Source organism: Carassius gibelio, chromosome B15 (genome assembly GCF_023724105.1).
Source record: "Carassius gibelio isolate Cgi1373 ecotype wild population from Czech Republic chromosome B15, carGib1.2-hapl.c, whole genome shotgun sequence".
Classification (NCBI taxonomy): Eukaryota; Metazoa; Chordata; class Actinopteri; order Cypriniformes; family Cyprinidae; genus Carassius; species Carassius gibelio.
Window position 1 is genome coordinate 19,318,984 of NC_068410.1, and position 14,278 is coordinate 19,333,261.

Below are 14,278 nucleotides of genomic sequence, written 5' to 3' on the forward strand. Positions count from 1 at the left end.
TGGAACCAAGACTTTGCCCGTTTACTAGTGTGTTTTGGGTCATTGTCTTGTTGAAACAACCATTTCAAGGGCATGTCCTCTTCAGCATAGGGCAACATGACCTCTTCAAGTATTTTAACATATGCAAACTGATCCATGATCCCTGGTATGCGATAAATAGGCCCAACACCATAGTAGGAGAAACATGCCCATATCATGATGCTTGCACCTCCATGCTTCACTGTCTTCACTGTGTACTGTGGCTTGAATTCAGAGTTTGGGGGTCGTCTCACAAACTGCCTGTGGCCCTTGGACCCAAAAAGAACAATTTTACTCTCATCAGTCCACAAAATGTTCCTCCATTTCTCTTTAGGCCAGTTGATGTGTTCTTTGGCAAATTGTAACCTCTTCTGCATATGCCTTTTTTTTAACAGAGGGACTTTGCGGGGGATTCTTGAAAATAGATTAGCTTCACACAGACGTCTTCTAACTGTCACAGTACTTACAGGTAACTCCAGACTGTCTTTGATCATCCTGGAGGTGATCATTGGCTGAGCCTTTGCCATTCTGGTTATTCTTCTATCCATTTTGATGGTTGTCTTCCGTTTTCTTCCACGTCTCTCTGGTTTTGCTCTCCATTTTAAGGCATTGGAGATCATTTTAGCTGAACAGCCTATCATTTTTTGCACCTCTTTATAGGTTTTCCCCTCTCTAATCAACTTTTTAATCAAAGTACGCTGTTCTTCTGAACAATGTCTTGAACGACCCATTTTCCTCAGCTTTCAAATGCATGTTCAACAAGTGTTGGCTTCATCCTTAAATAGGGGCCACCTGATTCACACCTGTTTCTTCACAAAATTGATGACCTCAGTGATTGAATGCCACACTGCTATTTTTTTGAACACATCCCTTTCAACTAATTCAACTAATTGCCCAATTGCACAGCCTTAAGAGCGTGCATATCATGAATGCTGGGTCTCATTTGTTTTCTGAGAATCTACTGAACCTACTGGTAACTTGTTTGCCACGTAGCAATAAAAAAATATACGAAAAACCTTGATTATTCTGGTTAGTCACATTGTACTGCTATTATTTTGAACAATACTGTATATATATATGTATTAGAGGTGGGCATAGATTATTTTTATTAATCTAGATTAATCTCACTGTGATCTTGAAATTAATCTAGATTAATCTAGATTAAAATGGCTCATTCAAATTCTGCCGACGGCATTCAGAATATGTGTTACCCTAATAAAATTGACAAACAGTAAGTCTTTGAGAAGGGGTTTATCAAGCTAGATGGTGCATTAGAAATGTACATCTCCTGTTTCCAAAATGCATCACAAACTGCTTGAAAAAGCTGTAAACTAATTCCATATTGCACAAGCGGGGACCCGGTGAAGGTTGTACCAGTGGGCCCTGTTTGAAATTGTCTAATTTGTATGCTCGTTGTATGTTCATTTTTATTTATTTGTGCTATTTACACAATGTTTAAGGTTTTTTCAAGTTTGTAGGTGGCGAGGTACAGAAACTTAAAAATTAAATGTAAAAAAGCACTGGATAGTCTTCAATGTAAAAATGAAATATACAATGAAACCTACATTTATTAAGACACCTTCAACATGTCTCACATTATTACAGTTTTGCTATATATATCAAATATTATACCTGGTGTCTGAATAATTTTTGGTTTGACTGTTAAAAATACAAAGTAGTCAAGAGCAGTGAGTGATTTTCATTTTCTTGGATTAACATTACAGCAGCCATTAGCTAAATTAGGATGAACGCATCCAATATAATAGACATCCCATTTTTTCCTCAACTGTTTACTTTCACTTAAGAAATAACTGACTGTTTTTTCGAGCATAATTTCCAAGGTGGACATTTTGACATATTTCGAATGTATTTGTCGGCACTAGAGCAAAAATAAGCAAATTCGATGTTCAAGTGTTTTGATCAAAACACTTGAAAACGCTTATTTTTAGCGTCTCGGAGACGCCTTTCTCTGCGTGAGCCCTAAACACCAGAACACCCCGAGTACTGAATTGGGCTCTTTCACATCTTGTTGTTTGTTTCAAACTGCGATTTGTATTTGTCCGTTCCGGTGCAGGAGGGACTTTGAGGAGAACTTCGCAGAAGAGAGCTCGGTTCAGTGTCGCTGTCCGTTAGGCTGGCCTCAACCAGTCGGTTATATAAAATATCAAGGTGAAAGTCATCATAGCTTGCTTAGTATAGACCCAGCCAGCTCCCAACCCAACTTTGAGAATAGATTAACGGCGATATTTTTCTTATCGCCCGATAAGATTCTCGCGTTAACGCAGCACGCTAACGGCGATAACGGCCCACCACTAATATATATATTTATAAGACATTTTTTAAATATAAACTAAAGACTCAAAAACTCAAATTGTAGCAAAAACTAGAAATGGTGAAAAAAAAAAAACATACAAAACTTTTTACATTTACATTTACGATTTAAAGATTACTATCTTAAAAAAAGTTAAAGAAAATGTGCCCGATATCTGTTTGCTAAAGCAATGAATGCTACTTTCATGCATTTGATTATCAGATAAACCTTGCACTCTTATTTCAAAGTTGTTGTTGTTGTTAAAGTTACAGGTTGTAGGACCTGCCACAAGAGGGTGCACTACCAAAACAATAACAATGGCGTGGTTAGATGACGCTAAGGAGGAGCGTGGAATGATGGGATTTGTTGTCTTCTACCCAACCGCTGATGGCCATCAATCAGACAGAAAGATAAGTAATGGATTTAACGCGCAAGTTCAACGGTTTGCGTGAGTAGATTAAATACAAAGTCAATGCAAAGACGCAATCAGACTATGGATCAGATGCATTCTCGTGCGGGTATAGAGATGCAATGCCCCGCGTTTGGCGTGTATGCCCCACAAAACTAATCTTGTTGATCGTTATGATAGCATACGTTTTCTGTGAAGATACGAATCAAAACAACTCACCTGTCGAGTAAAACACAAGCACATCTCACAGGCATCTCTTTCTAGTTGAAGTTTGTCGCGAAGCTACTTCCGCGTTTGTCCATGACACTGTTGTCATGTGGTTTCTACGTCAGTAAAGGCATTAACAAAGGGTAACTAACCTCATTGACAGGCGACTGCATTGCCCGTGTCACTGTTTAGAATGGGAATTTTCTCAAAATTTACAAGTAGTTGAAGACATTGGAGATATTGTTACGGATCAGCTGGACAAAATATATAAAACTAGCCTAGTGGTTTTTGGATATTTTACTGCAAATATCTTACAAATTGTAACTTTAATGCTGTGGTGATTATTATAATTTTTTAAAAACTATATAAATACTGTTTTTCTGACTTTTTTTCTGCAACTTCCATAACCTCAGAGAAGTTGACAGTCCCAACATTAGTGACTGACAGCAAAATATATCTTAAACAAAATTGCATGTGATCAGAGATGCATTTAACAATACAAACACAACTGACTACCGTATTCTGCTGCTCGGTGCATAAATATTTAGTCATATCAGACGTTAAGTTGCCTCTGCTGCAAAACACAATGGAGTCTTTGACAGGATCACAACAGCGGGGTTTCAGTGTTTTCCAGCAGTCTGAGGGCACGATGAGCTCAGCCACGGAGCAGATGGCAGTGGAGAACACAGACAGCACTGGAGACGAGAGCGAGCCAATACATTTGCAGGACAAGCATGAGCAGTGGAATAAAAGGCAAAGAGAGCGTTGTGACAGTCCTGTCAAGCAGAGTGATGAGATAATGAATCCGTCATCAGCTGACAAGACAACATCATAAAACAACAGTTGGGTAATTGAATTCCGAGGAGGCACTTTGACAAGCAAGAGAACAGAGGCACAGCAATGGTGATGAGGTAAGTTGTTTATTCAGAGAGAAGCAAGGAGACAGGAAGATGGAAATAAAAATGGATGCCAGGATGAGGTGGAACAGACAGAGCTTTCTAAAGAAATAAATTACGCAGCTGTAAAAGAAGTGTCGAAGCATAAGCAAACAGGGAGGAAGAACATGTGCTGTGACGATGAGGATGGCCTGAGGTCAGGATTAGACATCTTCAGACCACACTCTGTTTGCTGATCCAATGATATATATGCTCACAAAACTTTAAACCAAGCTCTAAGCCAGTATAGGCATGTGTCATAATCTTTTTGAAAATATATATATATATATATATATATATATATATATATATATATATATATATATATATATATATATATATATAAAAACATTCTTTACGTGTAGTGCATTAGACTAAGCATTTTTGGATTGATTGCTTCGAATGTCATCATTTGTAAGTTGCTTTGAATAAAAACGTTTGCTAAATGACTACGTTAATGTAATGTATATTTAATAGTTAATATTTAATATACTGAAAGTTGTAGAACATTTATATTCTAAGTATAAATTAAAATAAAATAAAATAAAAAAGTCATTTTTACATGTGATTGTCATTTTTATTCTTTATTTTTATTTCAGTAGTAGCAATTCTGGTACTTAAACTTATTAAGTTAAGTGCCAAGGCAGCATTTTGTATTAAGTTAAAGTTTTATAAGCTTAAATTTTCATTTAATTTAAATATTTTATTAAAACATTTAAATTAGGCCTATTAAAAGTTATCAATGACAAAAACCCTGACTGGAAAAAAATAAGAAAAATTAATAAAATAAAATCTCCACTGTCTAACCGTGTAGTAAGAGCGCTGATGATCACAAATGTTGTCTAATCCCAGGATACAGCTGTGTCTCAAAATCAGAAAATATGGAAATGGGAAAATCATAAGGGAATTAGAACAATAACAATCACAGCAGGTGAAATATCCTCCCAGTTTCCCCAAAGAAACATAAACACAATGACGGCAGCCTGCAAACTTCCACAAACTTCACAAAGCAGAAAGTCAACTTCATCTAAAGAATCCGATCTGTTTGCTGCATGGGTTTACCGGAGGATTTGGATTCGTTTCTCTCATGGATGTAAATCTGGAGTTTATTCAGTTCAACAGGAATCATACAGCAGATGTGTAGAGAGGTGTACTTCACATCCTTCATTATAAAGCCAGATGTTCCTTCTCTGTTAATGATGGCTACATTTCACAAAAACTGTCAAGAACACGTCCACATCATATTTTATCAACAATTATATCTAATTTATTATTTTAAATGACATTATGCTTTTTGGTGTTGTCACATATGACAATTAAGCACAATTAAACCCCCTTCCAAACTGTCAGATCACTGTAAAAAATGACTGTGAATTTAACGGTAAAAGACTGTAAAAATGCTATAGGAAAAACCTGTTAAATGGTTAGTAGGGCTGTGAATCTTTGGCAAGGCAGCGATTCGATTAGATTATGATTCATAGGTTTTCAATTCAATTCAAAAACGATTTTTGTAAATTTCGAACGATTCAATTCGATTCGATTCACAATTAAATTAGATTGGATTCGATTATAACGATTCGATTCTGCATTCTTTAAGTGCATTCACGGGATTATTTAAGTGCTTCTACTAAATTCTTTAAATGCTTAGTCAGGGGGCAAATTACAGTAGCATTTATGGTTAGAGAACCATAGGATAAAAAAAAAAATAAAAATAAAAAACTTTTGTCCATTGTTAAATGCTGCTGTGCGTCCCTGTGTTCAATAAGCAGCATGTACGAGTGTTGTGGACCCGCCTATACTAACACGCTCTTTAAATAACAAAGAAAAAAGATTGCACCAGACTTTAGACCAGGTTTGAGCTGGTCTATGGCACAGTCTATTTTTAGCTCCCGAAAATGTGACAGATTTTTTTTTTTTTTTTTTTTTACAGTGTAGCCTAATCTAGTAAGAGAAAAAACTATAAAAATGTCACTGGTGTAATAATAACAATTCAAAAAGTAAACATATGATTTTAAGTAAACAAAAGTTACAAATTTAATTAAAATGTAAAAATAAATAAATACAATAAAAATTTTCTTTCTTTTTCTTTTTCATTCTGTTGTTGTACTTGATTTGATCTGTTGTTGAATTATTATTTTTTCTTGTATTATAGCAATGAGAGTGTTTTTGTATTAAATTAATGAGAATTCTGGAGACAAATGAACTTGAAAATCTAAAAAAAAAAATATAGGCTTAGAAAACATTTAAAAAGTAGCAGAATAGTAATAAGCTGCATAATATAATATAATATAATATAATATAATATAATATAATATAATATAATATAATATAATATAATATAATATAATATAATATAATATAATATAATATAATATAATATAATATTACAGTTCTATGTAGACTTCAAAAATGTTTAATTTATTATTTTTAAAATTATTTTCTTACTTTGTTCCAAAAGAGCATGTATTAAATTGTTGGACTTCAAATCTCACAATGTAGATTCAATTTAGGGTAAGGTTAAATTTGTTTAATATTATTAAATATTAATGTAAAAAATATATAATATATCTAATATATATATATTAAAACGTAATGTATTCCTGTTATGCCATTTAGACACGACGGTGGAATATGAAACCACCATTAGCTCATTTAAAGGTGGTCAGACGTGAACAGAGTCCCTTCAAAGCGTCTGATTTTGAAGCACCTTGAAGCCGTAAAGCTGTGGGAGCCTGAGAGCTGTATTGTGGAGCAGGCCTCACGCTGGCAGCTGAGATTCCCAATTGACACACACAGAAAAATTCAAGCCAGGGAAAAGAGTGTGTAATACAGTTAGAAGTGAAGCAGAAGGTGTAGTCAAAGCTTAGCGTTTGCTTCATCATGGGGAAGTGCTTCAAAGTCAGCGTTTGATTAAACGCTGGATATAGAGCTGAAAAAACACCCCATGTTGCAAAGTTATACAGCCGTTAAATTCAGAGCTGATTTAAAATTAACAGACAGGGAACTACATAACTATACTAAATTCAGCTACAGCAAATACAATTATGAACATAAGTCTATGGAGGTTAGATTACATGAATTGAGCCTTTGCTGCTTACAAGTTCAAATCTTGCAACATTTTACAGTGGAAATCCTTCTGTATTCACAGGGTTGTTTTTCAGCATTTTTGTGTATATAAACCATTTCCAACAATGACTATGATTTTGAGATCCATCTTTTCACACTGAGGACAAATGAGTAACTCATATGCAATTATTACAGAAGGTGCAAATGATCTCTGATTCTCTAGAAGGAAATAACATGCTTTAAGAGCCTTTTGAACTTTTGAATCTTCATTCTGATCAAAAGTTTTCACCCCCAAACCTTAACGCATGGTTTTCCTTCTGGAGCATTAGTGAGCATTTGAACCTTCTGTGATAGTTGCATACGAGTCAGTACAACAATAAAAATATAACAATAATAATAATAATAACCTGCATTTAGTTTGATCACTCTAATTTGGGAAAATAATTAACATTTTGCAAATTCTGCAGGGTTTATGTAAAGTTAATTGACCTTAACTGTATCTGTAGACATTATATTTCAGCATTACCTTTGCAAAATTCTGCTTTTCATGTGTTTTTATTGACTGATACAGGAAACAACATTCTTTTTTTTTTCCGACTCGGGTTTGATGTCATTTCCAACTCCAACATCCAACTTTCAATGTAAATGGAATCCAAAATAAAATATGTTGGTTCATCCAAGTAAAAATGTATTAAAACTAAGAAAATAATATTGAAAACCCAGTCCTCGCTGACATGTTTTCTTTTTTGTATCTTATTTACACTGTGAAAGAAATATCCACCGACAAAGTCAATATGCGCCATTAGAGAATGGCCAATTTGGTCATTGATTTTGGTCATCCAAAACGATTTTATGCACTTTCAGTTGCCAAAATTTCATAATGACTAATTACTAAGCACTTCGTATTCAGGTTTGGATTGTTTGGATTTAAGCACAGAACACAGGGTCATAACTTTAGAATATTTTAGTGAACCTCTCAGCTCCTTATGAAGAGCCAACTTCTTCCTTTTCAAATGAAAACAGTCTTTCAGGACTTTCAATGTAAAACACTATTGATAGTCGAGAGCTGCCCTTGAAACAAGGTTGTCTGGAAAACGCGAGCAGCCATTAGCATACGCAAACACTGAGCTAGATGAGATGATCCTTTTAAAATGTGATTCAGGATTAATCCCGATGACCTATAGCTGAACCACATACAACCCCATTTTCAGAGACCAATCAGTTTAGTTGATCCTCCCCCTTCATCTTACACAAACACAACAAGCATTTAGAGCTGAAAGCAGGTCCACCCTTTACGTTGAATAAACATATAAAGAAAATGCATTTGCTTGGGTCTTTATCATGAAAAATATCAAAACAGGCCAACAGCCATTTGTTTAGAAAATGACTTTGGGCTTCATGACTACTGCAAGCTCCCAGTCAATTATGCTCATTTCCTCTATCTCACACTCAATCTTTCAGGTTTGAGCACTCCTTGACTTTCTCTTTTATTTATTCTCCTCTGTTCCAGCTCGGTCTTAACAGAGGTAATATATTAATTTTCTGTCAAACCTAAATCTATATATTTTCAATTTACTGGGTTATGTGTTAAGTGCATTCAAAGACTTCAAAATAAAAATAAAATAAAATAGGAATTAAATGTATATAATATTGTAGTATAGTATTGCATATTAAAGGGTTAGTTCACCCATAAATCTAAATTATGTAATTAATGACTCACCCTCATGTCGTTCCAAACCCGTAAGACCTCTGTTCATCTTTGGGACACAGTTTAAGATATTTTAGATTTAGTCCGAGAGCTCTCAGTCCCTCCATTGAAACTGTGTGCACGTTATACTGTCCATATCCAGAAAGGTAAGAAAAACATCATCAAAGTAGTCCATGTGACATCAGAGGGTCAGTTAGAATTTTTTGAAGCATCGAAAAATACATTTTGGTCGAAAAATAGAAAAAACTATCTGTATGTTGTGAGATTTCCAAACACTACAGTTTGTGAATCCAAACGAATCATTCGATGTAACCGGATCTTCTTGAACCAGTTCACCAAATCGAACTAAATCGTTTAAAGCGGTTCGGGTCTCCAATAAGCATTAATCCACAAATGACATAAGCTGTTAACTTTTTTATGTGGCTGACACTCCCTCTAAGTTAAAACAAACCAATATCCCGGAGTAATGCATGCACTCAAACAGTACACTGACTGAACTGCTGTGAAGAGAGAACTCAAGATTAACACCGAGCCGAGCCAGATAACGACTCGTTATCTGAGTAATCTGAGAGCTCTCGGACTAAATCTAAAATATCTTAAACTGTGTTCCGAAGAGGTCTTACGGGTTTGGAACGACATGAGGGTGAGTCATTAATGACATAATTTAGATTTTTGGGTGAACTAACCCTTTAAGTTGAACTTTCGAGTGCTTTATTTATGATTTCACAGCTACTTATATAACATGGTTTAAAGTATAATGGACAGCCAAATGTAATTACAAGCATTTATGGTGAAATTAAACATACTCATTTTATTTAAATAAACCTACTCAAAGTATGCTCGTCACATTGGTAATGAAGTTGCAATTTAGCACATTTAAAATATATGCCAAGGCTTAAGTGGCCTTTTGATTTCATGAATATTATATTATCCGCAAGTGCAGGTTTTTAGAAATATTTGAAGTACATTACAAGTGTGCATTCGATACAGCTAAGCACACTTCTTCTTCACAAGGGTTCACTCAATGTGTTTTTGTTCAATTAGTACATCTGGGGATGTCGTTTCAATCTTAATGTTAATTTAGCCAAATTCTGCAGCAGTTGTGACTGATCAAAAGCACGGTTTGAATACAGCCAGTCGTCGTTGCTCTGTGTTTCTGAAGGTGATCCAGAAGTTTTGCTCCATCTTTGAAAGTCAAGCGTACATTCATCTCGCTCTCCACCTGCTGATTTAATGATGAAACCACTGAGCCGTTTCATTGCTGCCTCGCAAGTGTGTATAATGTCGAGTCTCTGCCTCACAGCGCTCATCTTCTTTCTGCATTGCAAACATGGCCGTCGTCTCTTTGTGGCCTTTTAGTTTGCAAGCATCTTCTGCCACTAGAGAATAAATAGATGGGCTTCGTCGAGTTGTGGGTAGCTCAGATTGATTTGCTTGCACAAACAATTTGTTCTTGCTTTGCACTGGCTAAATGACTTCACAGCCATTGATCCATTGACATGACACGTCGTCCTATATTTACCTTTTTTTTTTCTTCTTCTTGCTTTGGCTTGTTGATTACTTTCATTTTATAAAGAGCATGAATAGGCAACTTTGAGCAAATTTTACGTATTTCTGTAAGTGAGACATAAAACTAAAATTCAGATTTGATGATACATTTTAACCATTTAATCATGTTTAAATTATGTTGTAAGATGTTTTTATGTCATTTATCTCAGGAATAAGCATGTCAGATATGTGGATAACGTATAGTACTCCATCCCTGTTGTACTAAAAGTTTAATTGGAAGGAATATTTCAAGTCCAGATACATTTTAATGATCCTGGATCGCCGTAATTAATTTTGTCCTCTATAGAGGGCATTCGCTTTTACATGTCACAGTTTTATATCCTGGATTGTACTACAGTAAAAAAAAAAAATACAAAAAAAAAAAAATAAATAAATAAATAAATAAAACAAAATAAAATAGTCATGTGTTTAGCATCTATTTGGCATAAAAATATTACAAAATATCTCAATAAATAAATTAATAAAAATAAATACAATAATTGCCATGTTTTTTAGATCTCTTTGACAAAAATAAACTAAACAAATAAATGAAATAAAGTATTATTTTATCTCTTTTTTTTAGATCTTAATGACATAAAATCATAATAAAAAATAAAAAAGTCAAGTTTTTGACATCTCTCAGTGTGATGGCTACACGTCACATGTGAAAATCTTTTAGACAGTTGAACAAAGTATGTTTTCTTTTGAGCAAACGTTCCCAATGTCTCTTTACATTCCTTCTAGCCTTTGCTTTTCAGAGGCTTAACCGACTGAAAAAAAAAAAAATCAAATAAAAATGGGCACAGCACCACTAGGACAGTAATTTCAGTCAGCAGACAAAAGCTTTTTACAGATATACTACAAGTGAAGAGCAGAAAGCGTCTGCGTCAGGCAGTCCACATCTGTAGCTGTCATTACTGTTAGTGGTATTGGCAAAACAAGAACAGCAGTAAACAATAACAGCACTCCTGTGTGCATCATGGATGAGTCAGCCCATATGCTCACAAACACAAGCTAATCTGTGGGGTTTGGGTCGTGTGTGTGATGTGAATCTAGCCTTGGCTGGGGAAAAGACTGTCTCTTTTAAACAGAACTGGTGAGTTCATTTATGTAATGTGACAGTACAGCGTCAGCACCTGGTCAGCAGGTGGGGCTAGTACACTGTTTGGGCTGATTATTGACCAAGCTGACGGTCAACCACTTATAGGAACAATGACCACTTCATTAATATCACAAAGAGCTGAACCGAACTGATGATGTGTCGAGCCAAAATGGAGCTATTAATGATAGACAAAAGTGATCGGACTGTGAAAAGATGGAATTAAATACCAGTCTGGAGCAATATCTGAATATGAGCTTGCTAAAATAACACCTATAAAAGGCTAATCCAGATGGTTAACATTTCCCCACACCCTATTCAGCCTAAGCAACATCAACGCACAACATAATGTGTATATAGTACAAAGTACTATGTAAGCAAAATGTAGGTTTCAGAATTTAAGGCATGTGTGACAAAAAAAAAAAAAAAACATATATATATATATATACACATATATATATATATACACTAACTAAACACATAAGCACATAACAAACACATAACCAAACACAAAAGAACACACACACAAAATACAACAAATTTAAAACAAAGTAAAGCAAAAACAAAATAATACAAAACAAAAAAATTAAACAAAATCAAAGCTAAACAAAAACATGAAACAAAACAAAAAATAAAATAAAATAAAAAACACAATCAGCACAAAAAGTAAATAAATAAATATAAGAAAATGAGCTGGAAAAAATGGCAGTAACAGGTCTGTACATAAAAACTAGGACTTGGCAAGGTTGGGAACAAATAACTATGAAAATTACCTATTTGAGCTATTATATCAAATGATGCTGTAATATTGTAATTACAGGGTAAAATCAAGAAGGTCAATGCCTTGGGACAGGTCAGAGGGAATACAGACATTTGCTGTTCAAAACTAGCTACTTTCAATGGCACTTTTATGGTAGGCAACTGTTTATCTAACATATCTAATACAGTACTTGTAACAACAAAAAACTCGATATGCCTCTGATGCTAAAGAAAGGTAATGGCACATTGAATTCAAGGAATAAATAATAATAAAAAAACTACAAAAACAAACTAAAATATAACAAAAAGTAAAATGAAATAAAACAAACAACAAATACAAACAAAGCAAAGCAAAAAAAAAAAAAACAACAACAACAACAAAAAATACAAAAGGTCAACGTATTGGCCAATGTTTAAACTAAATTACATATGTTTTTTATGCAAGGGACATTGAGTAATGTTTTTTTTTTTTTTTTTTTTTGTATAATGTAATTTGGGTTCTTTTGTTATCACAATTTTGTTTTCTTTTTTCTTTTTTTTTATACATTGTTGCAAAGATAATCAACTAACATCCTACATGTCCAAATATGGACCTTTTTTCTTTTTTCTTTTTCATGAATGCAAAGACTCACCCATGAAGTTTAGGTAGCCCTCTCCTCCCAGGCCGTGGGTAAGCAGTCGGATCATCTTGTGGAGCTGGATGCCCCGATCAATAACAGAGTTCATGGGAATCAAAGCGCTCATGTTGGTGTACATATCCTTGTCCATCAGCCAGAAGGCCAGTGTTTTATCTCCCACCAGGGCCTGACAGAATGGCAGATCCACAACATGAGCACACATTTCACATTAGCTGAAATATTTGCTGATTGATGGATAGCTTTTGATTGGTTGCACTTGTAAATGGGGAAAAACTACTGTTTGTCTGGTTCTACACAAAAACAGGACACTAAAAAACAAGTCTAAATACTAGCTTAATTTTAACTGCATGCTACCATTAAAGGTGTAATTACACAGTGGAATCAGCTGTCTTAACCGTCTGTGGCTTGTGTACTGCAAACACGTACAAACTTCATCATTGCGTCCGTCACACGACTGTTCCCCTTTCGGGTTTGAACTGGGGTCTTTACATTGATTTTTAAAGATGAAGCTCGCGATTATGGAAAGGGGCGTTGCATTTCTGACGAGTGCTTGCGGTGTTCTGCCAATCACAATGCACTGGGTCATTTGGCCAATCAGAGCAGACTGCACTTGTCAGAAGGAGGGACTTTGTAGAAAACGATGCGTTTGAGAGAGGCGGGGCACAGAGGACCTACAATAATGTACAGTATTTGAAAATTGTGTTTTTTGAACATTAAATCATGTAAACATATTCTGTTACACCAAATAATGATCTTTAAAAAAGCGTCATAGGACCCCTTTAACGCATCCTATATGCAGTTTCACATAGGATCTGCCGTTCTGATGGAAACTTTACTGCAATGCTAAACAGTTGTTCTATTGATGAAGTGTCAAAGCAAAGTTTTAGTAGTTGTAGCACGTTTCAACTCAGATTCACTCAAGTGTCTCATATTGAGCAGCACAAATCATTATTCCGAGACCTTGGAAACACTACACAGAGGAAAAAACAAAGAAAAGAAAGGAAGACAGGAAGAAACAAAACAAAAAAAAACAATAACAATCGGCTCTAGCCGTGGTGTTAGAATGTGTACAAACCGGATAGATGTGTTAATTTCTCATTTCACCTTTGTCCTTAGAGGACTACAACCTGTCCTGACACCAATTTCCATTCCCAATCAAACATTGATTACTTTTCCTTTACCCTACACCGGAGGAATGGAGGTTTCCGGAGAGCAGTACCTGGTCATGGCTTTCGGCGTAAGCGATGCATTTCTCGCCGTATCGTCTGTTGGTCAATGTGTGCACGATGTTTCCCATGTTCCAGTCTTCATCCTTGAACTCCTTAAGGATCTGAGAATGGAAGAGAAGGAATAAATGAACGGGAAACAAGTAAACGAGTAAACAATTCTCTCAGTACTTCATGAACAAGTTTTTCATTCTTTCTTGCTTATTCTTATTCACTCGCCATTTGTATTGGCTCATTATTTGACATAAACATCCACTGGTGTCTGTCTGGCTTGTTGGTCTAGCCGAAAGCCAGCTTTCATTTACTTTCTACAAGCTTGGGCGCCATTTCTACAGTACATGAATCCATCATACT

The 14,278-nt window shown here is 35.1% G+C and overlaps 1 protein-coding gene across 1 annotated transcript in view; it reads right to left on the reverse strand.

Annotated features, from left to right (window-relative positions):
• The window catches only part of LOC127972800 (1,4-alpha-glucan-branching enzyme), a 163,257-nt gene that overhangs the window by 44,689 nt on the left and 104,290 nt on the right, over nucleotides 1-14,278 (reverse strand). Inside the window, exons 11-12 of the mRNA XM_052576588.1 lie at nucleotides 13,918-14,028; nucleotides 12,693-12,864 (exon numbers count right to left, since the gene is read on the reverse strand). Of these exons, the coding sequence (XP_052432548.1) occupies nucleotides 12,693-12,864; nucleotides 13,918-14,028 (283 nt within the window). The remainder of the gene's footprint in view (nucleotides 1-12,692; nucleotides 12,865-13,917; nucleotides 14,029-14,278) is intronic.